Genomic DNA, 8,705 nt, shown 5'->3' with positions numbered 1-8,705 from the left:
TGATTTTATAAAGTCAAATATCATTTCTTTTATTTGGATACATATTATTTACAAGAAAAATACAAGTTTTTCACACTTAGCTTATTAATTATAAATTTAAAATCCTTTTTAAAAATATAATGAATATTCGATTTATGTATATGATTATATACACTGTGAGTTCTTAGCTATATAGATGCTACTATTTTTGTTATACAGAGATCACTAGTTTAGTAGATATCACTAGTTTACTGTTTTTGCTATATAGACTTCATTTCTTTGCTAGATGTGAGGTGGGTTTTCTATATGATTATTATCATTTACTATATAGAAACTTCACAATGCTATATAGGAAATGCTATTTGCTATATAAGAAAAACCTATTTATTAATTGTAACATTAATTTCTTATATAGATATGCACATTTCTTACATAAAAATCACTACTTTACTAGATATAAAGTCAGTTTTCTATATAGATATTATCATTTTCTATATAGGAAACCACTTATTTGCTAGATAGATAAAGTAATTTGCTAGATTAATAACTAAAAAGTCATGTTTACTAGATTGAATAAGAAAAATATGTATTAGGATCTAGAAAAATATGTATTAGGATCCAGAAAAATTGGTCCAAATTTGCTAGATAGACTCGACTTTACTATATAGGAATGAGTTTGAAGTCCCTTGTGTTCACTCAAAGTCGTCATAGGCAAATCTGCATACGATTGAATTAATGCACGTTACTAAGGTTACCGTCCGCTCCCTCGCGTGTCATACGTAGAGCACCGCCCCCTCTCGTCTGCCTCGACCCACCTATTGCCCCCCACCGCAGCCACACTCCTGCATGGCCTGTACAATGCTCCCTCTCCCCTCATGATGCCCTAGCGAGTTGGCAACCATTTCTTGCTCCCCTGCGCCTGGCCTGGCTGCAAGCATTTTGTTGCTTGTGTGTGTGAGAGAGAGAATGCTGCCAGCATTTAAGCAGATCCTCTTTTTAATAGCAAAGGATTTTTTGTAACGGTAGTTCTTAGCTGCGAATAAATAAATAATGCCTATAGGCCAGAAGAATTAATCCCTAACATAAAGAAAAAAAATGATGGATTAATGAACAGCTCGTGCCATGCACCCCAGCTGTTTCAGTACATAGTAAACTCCGAAGTTTGCATGCGCGGTCGCGGCAAGGTCGGCTGCGATTATACCAAAGTGCATCCAGCTCAACTTAATAGGAGAAGCGTCCAAAGTTGCCCTCCTACATGGGGAACTTTGGTGTGCATCGATTGCCAAAGTGCATTAGCTCACTGTGCGTGTCTGTGTGTGTGTGTGTGTGAGAGAGAGAGAGAGAGAGAAGCTTTGCCATAGTGCATCAGTTGTGTGTGAGAGAGCGAACGAGGGGCAGAGAGGGGCCATCATGCGAGGAGGGTTTCAATGTTGTTAAACAGAGCAATTGCTAGCGTTCTCTGGCTTGCTGATGCGGTAGACGAACCGCCCATGAAGCGGCGCATCGGGTCACACGGTAGGGTTTTGCTCCTAGAGAATGGCCGGAGGGATGTGGTGTCTGCGACGCCACCTGCCATAGCCAGTGGTCCCCATGATGAGCATAGCAAAAACTTCATCACAGTTCTCGTCATCATACTGGGGGCTTTGGCTGTTCTATTCCTTTTCCTTTACAGAGCGTCCAGCAAAGCAAAGAGGCGGCGAGATGTAGGCTCATCGCGATCGGAGTCTGGTGAGGCGGAGGCGAAGGGTAAGCAGGCGGTGCCATTTGCGCGCCAGATTCAAGAAAAACTGGCCATTGTCGCTCCTAGTAAAGAACAGCCTAGCGTGAATGGCGATATTAATATTCATGATGATGAAGTAGCTGTCGAGGAAAAAAGCCCGTCCGATGCTCGCAAGTTGATCACGCTGCAAGAGGGCTGGCCTATGTTCGACATGGACGACCTTCTAAAGTCTTGTGCCGAACCCCTTGGCACGGGTATCTTCGGTTCCGCCTACAAGGTGAGTGAGCTCCATGTTGCTTTATTCTCCGCCGTGGTGGGGAGTTATATAGGGCTTCACATTACTTTTCTCTTCCGGATAGCTTAAGCCTTAGTCACAAATTTAAAAATAAAAGAAATAGTTTCTATTATTGATTTTACGACACTCACCACTACTACCCTATTAGGTGAATTGTAGGCCCAGGCTCTTGACCATGTCTTTATATATTTGTGCTTGCAGCTTTCATTGCTTTTGGCTTTCAATGTCCAACCCAAGAAAAAGTATGGCATGCTTATAGAGTGTACACTTGCTTTTTGAGTAGTTCACCTCAAGGCTTTAGATTAATCATTCACTCTCACCGCATTGTGTTCTTTGTCTCACCGTGATGTGCTCTTTATGAGGCACACTAGACTAGTAGCTAGAACATATATGAAATGAGGCACTCTAATCACTAGCTAAAATATAAACTAAGGCACCATTTTCTCAAATATGAATGAAGGTGCGACAAGTTGACCTACCAACTATTGTGATCAAACACATGCTTGATGTTGGAATCAGCCATCAAGAGTTCAAAAATCGGATCAAAGACCTTGCTAAACTCAATCACCCTAATGTGCTTCCTATTGTGGCCTACTTCTTCTCGGAGGCTGAGAAGCTCTTGCTTTACGAGTACCTTAGCTTTGGAAATCTTTCCATTCATCTCCATGGTAAGACAGGCTTCTCATTTTAAACATGGCTCTAACGCTTTGCATCTTTCATATTAGTGAACATAAAAAGAGAAGGAATAGATACCGCATGAGATAACGAAAATGGAATGGAACCTCAGGAACCATTTTAAACTCAAAAGAAAAGGAATACGGAATGGAACATTAGGAACCATTTGAAAGGCCATCCCAAAATCGGAATGATTGTCCATCTTTACCCCTCATGTGTACTTGTCTGGGGCATTTTCTTCTTATGATACATCCTAGGAAATGAGAGCTTGTTTGATGGATGCTCAAAGTAAAAGCTTTCAATAAAGGTTGGTGCTTAGCATGACTTCCTCATATGTCTATGCATATTGTCATAAATGAATTTAGGATTTTGAAAGAAATATTAAAAAGGTCGAAAAAAGGTACATGGCTTTGTAGAAATCATAACAATTAGGATGATCCAATGTAAGAGAATTTTACTATGATGCATACATGAATTTTTACAAACAAGGTATATACAATTCATGGGTATAAATGGATATATTTTTAAAGTTTCAAATTTAGTGCAATATGCTTCATTTAGGATACAAAAACTTCATGTGATGGGAATCAAATGTAGATAAATTTGAGCAATACTTCAAAGGGCACATCGACATCGACCTATGCTGGTGAAGATCTTTGTCTTGTTAAAGCCCTTAAAAATATGATGTGCAAGTATGCATGAGAGCATCACCAAAGTAAAGACATGAAAGCCCTTACATGTGAAGGAGGGGAGAGAGAAAGACTTATCAAGAATTAACTTAGGAGAAGGTACCTTCTGCTCTCTATTTTAAAGACAGCTTACTCGCTCTTATTAAAGACAGCTTACTCGCTCTCCAAGTGACCAAATGAGAGGGAGAAAAAGGGGTTAAAGAGAAAAGGATGATACTTGGAGATTTGAATGGGAGTGAAAAGAGGCATGCTTCCTAGTAGAACTACCGTTTTCTTTGCAAGAGGTCACTGATCGGCGTTAAAACCCCTTATAATGCAGGCCAGGAGGTGACGCCGCCCTTGGACTGGCCAACTCGCGCCCGCATTGCACTCGACGTGGCCCGAGGCATCGCCTACATACACAGCAAAGGCCGCAACAAGGGGCTGGTGCACGGCAACATCAAGCCATCCAACGTACTCCTCCGCAGCAACTTCACGGCGTGCGTGACGGACTCCGGCCTCACGCAGCTCCTCAAAACCGCCGCCAGCGTCAAGGCTGTCGCCAACATCGGCTATCGCGCCCCCGAGGTGGCCGAAAACCGGCACTTCACCCACAAATCCGACGTGTACAGCTACGGCGTCCTCCTTTTAGAGCTCCTCACCGGCAAACAGCCCCTCTTGCCTTCCACCAAACAAGTGCTCGACCTTCCCAGCCTCATCCACTCTTCCATCCATGAAGAATGGACGGCTGAGATCTTCGATCCCAAAATTGCACAGCGTGGTCAATACGAGGAGGAGATGGTGCACATGCTTAAAATTGCCATGGAGTGCGTGCAAGATGCTCCACAGGAAAGACCCTCCATGGCGAAAGTGGTAGGGATGATCAAAATGGTGAGGGAGCTCGAGGACCTCACGAGTTCTACGTATACGGATATCTCCACTCCGAATGAGAAGGGGGCCGAGCAAGAGTTTGTATGAGCTAGGCACATTGTATTAAATATTAGGCCATCATAAGCGTGCACTTCCCTCTTGTTGCATAATATTAAAACCCTTCCTTAATATAATCAAATTGCGCCTGCATTTAATTAGAGCAGCACCATTAAACGGCTTCCTTGGACAAGAATTAGAACAATGCTATCGGTACGTTTTAATCCTATTTGTAAAGCAGCGACAATGGCTTCGGTTTGATCTTATGGCAACGGACTTATATGAAGATCAAGGCAATGTTGAGCGAGGCGGCCCGCGGCGCCATGCTTTGAATTAAGGCCTTTCCAGAGGATGGTGCTGCAGGGCCACACTTTTCGATAGAGCTCGAAGATCAGACCAATTGATTCCTAGAGACTTTCTTCTTGAATTACAGGCAGAGAGCGGCTCACCAATTCAGATACAGATGACCCGCTACTGCCCGCGAGAGTCCTTCACGGGAATGTTCTTACGATTGCGGTTGAACACCTGCCTTTTAGCATCTGCATGCGGAATGACTCCAAAGATAGATTGAACACAAGCCTATCAGGCCCGGAGACGGTCTGCTTGTTGGCATCCTATAGTAGCAGCTAGCAGGATGCGATTGGAGCTTTCTTTACCTCCAACCGCTTATGTTGCTTGAGCAGCTAGATTTTGTAGCTACGCACGCGGTGGTCTCTAGCAATGGATTTGTCATGCCTGTGGAGCTTTAATTAGGAGATCTTTCTACCGTTATGGAAATGTGAGCTAAAGGTTAGGAGATCTTCCTTCAAATGGACATGACGTGAGCTAAAGGTCATCATCTTTCCACATATGGAAATGTGAGCTAAAGGTGATCACATCCACAACGAACTCTAAGCTCCTTACTATATAGTAAAAGAAACTCAATTTACTAGAAAATGTAGCTACACACGCGGTGGTCTTTAGCAATGGATTTGTCATGCCTCTGGAGCTTTTTAATTAGGAGATCTTTCTACATATGAGCTAAAGGTCATCATCTTTCTACATATGGAAATGTGAGCTAAAGGTGATCATATAACTCTAAGCTCCTTACTATATAGCAAGGAACTCTAAGCTCATTAGTATATAGTAAAAGAAACTCAATTTCCTAGAAATTACTAATAAATCCCCCCTTAACAAATATCATGTTGCCTAGTAGTCAGTTACCCATGTACCACGCTATGGATGAGCTGTCTTCTAGTATAAACAAAGATTAAAAAAGCGAGTGCCCATGCTATGGGGTAGTTGAAGAAGAGGATCATGGTCCTTGGTCTCTTTTAGAGTCCAATCATCAGCAACACATTTGACCTAATGAGACAGGCCTCTTTCTCTTGGTATTCATCAACTTCTTCTTCTTTACCTATAAGGAGAGCTCGAACCTTGTTCTTCAGGAAGCAATTTTCTTCGATGTGATTGTTCTTTCCACCATAGAAGCCACAATTTTTATTGTTTGTGTCAATGTAGTCCTTCTTCGAGTTCTAGCTGAAGGATCCTTTATTGTTGTTTGAAGAACTTCTTCTTTGCGTAGAATGCCTCACCATGATTATGGATTGAGTTTTTCTTTTCTTGTAACCTCTTATATTCTTTGGGTGCCTGATTGCTTAGGACTTGATAATGATAGTATCTCTCTCCTGAGCTAGTGGCTAACTAGTAGTTATGTCTCCACACCACCTAGCTTAGGTTTTGGCAAGTTCTTTAAAGTAGACACAAGATGTGAATAATGCTTACTAGTTGAGGAGTAACATAATGGCAACTTCTTCTTCCATTGGTGCACCTATGGTTGCAAGTTGAGCCGTAAGGCTCTTCATATAGTTTAAATGTACTCTAAGAGACTATCAGATAACTTCATTTTAAGTTCATAGAATTGAAATTTTAAGCCTATCTTTGAGTGCTTTCCTTTTGCTCCAAAGATTCTATCCCAAGCCTCATGTATATTTTTTGCATCAGTGATGTGTTGTATGTATGTGTCAATCAACCCCCAAAGCTATTATAGCAAAAGCTTTTTCATTTTTTGTGAGCTATAATGTTCCACTACTATCTCCCCTGGTTGTTGTTTTTTATTTTTCTCATTTGTAATGTCCCAAAGCCCCTTTTCCATCAATACAAATTTCGCCTTAATCTACCAAGTGTGAAACTCTTTCCCATCAAATTTATCAGTGTGTCCCTTGGAATCCCCATTGTAGCAAAGTCTTACCTCTTGGCTTCTAGCTCAAGAGCAATGTTTAGTGCATTACTACAAGAGAATGTAAAGACATACTTCAATTAATAAAACTGGAAATTTTAAAAACATAATTAAAAAGTTATAATTTTGATTTATCCATAGTTCAAAGAGCATTGTTGAAATTGTACATGAATCATTCCAATGCATGTTTATCATCAAGGCTCATAAGGTGATTGCCATTCTTCTTTACATAAACTTTTCTCTCATAGATCAACCAATCTATAATATCTTTTCTCATTATAGACAAGCTATGCTTAGTTTTCCCTCCAACAAAAGTTGTCTCTCTCTTAATAATGTTGTAATTGGACTTCAAGGATGTATACTCATCAACCATATGTATATATAGAAACTTTGAAAGAATTGTCTCTTGATCCTCTTTATTACCAAATTCATTATGCTAAAAAATATAAACATATATTATATGAGATACCAATTTATATATATTGAACCATGATCAAAAGAAGAATACATCATTCTTAATAGAGATTATCTTACTTGAGGAGTTGCTTGAGGTGAGAGTGAGCAAACATTCTTATGAGCATCATTGACATTAATATCCTACAAAGGAAAAAGCAAACAAGTACACAAAGAGACAAATATTATAGCTATGAGACACTTATTCTCATGTATACTAATCCGTTAAAAAGAGAATATATCATTCTTAATAGAGATTGTCTTACTTGAGGAGTCTCATGATGAGAGAATGAGCAAACATCCTTATGAACATGGATGGACGCATTAAGGTCCCACCAACTGCAAAAAAGCCAGTACATATGGTTAGAAAATATTTTATTTAATGCTTAAATTATAGATTTCTACATGTTATAGAGCATATTTTTCCTTCTTACTTTGCATACAACGTTGTATCTTTTCACTCCACTATTAAAAGACAATAAAAGTAAATGTGGTGAGGTTTTAATATTTTCATGTAATAGAAAGAAAAGAAATTAAACTCTAAATATCTAATTATCAATGTTAAAAAATAGAAAGACTTATGTATACCTTTATTGTACGATTGTTTTTTCTTGCAATCACAACCTCCACATTTTTTATGAAGGCTCATGAAGATGTGCTTGAGTCACATAGTCAACCTACATATAAGTTATTAGTCAACATTTTTTAATTGATAGATGTGAAATCTAGAAAATATTACAAAGGCAGTTTCAAACCTGTGGTCTTTCTTATAAAAGCTTCATAAAAGCATTATATTTTGAAAAAAATGTCATCCTAGAATATAGTTAAGCATATATACATTACATGAAGCACAAAATAAATATTAAAAAGGATAAAAAAATAAGTATAATTATACATACCCACATAAAATATTCATCTTGATTCACTGTTAACTCTTTAAATCTTTAAAAAGAATAAAAACATTAAGTATGAATATGCATACCTGTATAAAATATTCATCTTGATTTATTATTGACTCTCGCAACATCTCTTGATGAAAACCACTCTCATCTTTAAGATGCAATGTTAATTTTGGATGATATGCATCATCCATTTCTTCCTGAAATTATAACCATGAATTATTACACATAAATTAAATGTCATTTATAATGATAATATCTTTTAAACACAATGTACATAGATTATATAATGTAATCTTGAGCATGTAGATCGCATCCCAAGTCATGTTGAAATGGAGTGTCATCATCTATAAATGGATGTTTTGTATATTGTTCTTCTTTTCATTATGGTATTTTTAAAATATTAGAATAAAGTAAGAAGACAAGAGGCAAGATTATATTATAGTTTTTTTTCTTGCCTCTTAATCTCTTCACACAAACCAATTCTCTAATACCATAAGAAAAATGCAGGGGAGAAGATGATCTTAAGCTCCTTGTTGCAAGCAAACACACACACACACGAGTAAATAAGCAAACACGAGAGATGGATGGCTGAATTTTTTTCTGTTCTCTTCTCTTCTCTACAACCATAAACTAATGAGATAAGAGTACATACTATAAGGAAAACTACTCTCCTAATATAACATACAATGGTCAGTCCATAGTGTGGACCTGACTATGTGAGCTAGCATTATAACTATGTTCTGACTCTAAAACACCAAAGTGGTTGTCACACAACTTGTAAACCACTGGTGGCATATCACCCATAATCTCACCAACCATACCAGTGGCGTAAGTGCATAATCTATCACACCCATGTGGGGAATTAATG

The 8,705-nt window shown here is 38.7% G+C and overlaps 1 protein-coding gene across 1 annotated transcript; it reads left to right on the top strand.

Annotated features, from left to right (window-relative positions):
- Nucleotides 1-1,248: 1,248 nt before the first annotated feature.
- On the top strand, nt 1,249-4,417 carry LOC147634393 (probably inactive receptor-like protein kinase At5g41680). Its single transcript, XM_086804584.1, has 3 exons — nt 1,249-1,976; nt 2,455-2,662; nt 3,678-4,417. The coding sequence occupies exons 1-3, from the start codon at nt 1,407-1,409 to the stop codon at nt 4,313-4,315; spliced, it is 1,416 nt and encodes a 471-aa protein (XP_086660710.1). The 5' UTR covers nt 1,249-1,406; the 3' UTR covers nt 4,316-4,417.
- Nucleotides 4,418-8,705: the final 4,288 nt, after the last annotated feature.

This window comes from Cibotium barometz, chromosome 11 (genome assembly GCF_041138505.1).
Source record: "Cibotium barometz isolate CiBa-2024 chromosome 11, ASM4113850v1, whole genome shotgun sequence".
Classification (NCBI taxonomy): domain Eukaryota; kingdom Viridiplantae; phylum Streptophyta; class Polypodiopsida; order Cyatheales; family Cibotiaceae; genus Cibotium; species Cibotium barometz.
This window is presented reverse-complemented; position numbering and strand designations above follow the sequence as displayed.

Bases quoted from the DNA above. Each gene is read 5' to 3' on its own strand.
- LOC147634393 (XM_086804584.1), top strand. From the start codon at position 1,407: ATGTTGTTAAACAGAGCAATTGCTAGCGTTCTCTGGCTTGCTGATGCG. The intron at 1,977-2,454 runs GTGAGTGAGCTC...ATATGAATGAAG, and splicing joins TCTTCGGTTCCGCCTACAAG to GTGCGACAAGTTGACCTACC. The intron at 2,663-3,677 runs GTAAGACAGGCT...CTTATAATGCAG, and splicing joins TCTTTCCATTCATCTCCATG to GCCAGGAGGTGACGCCGCCC.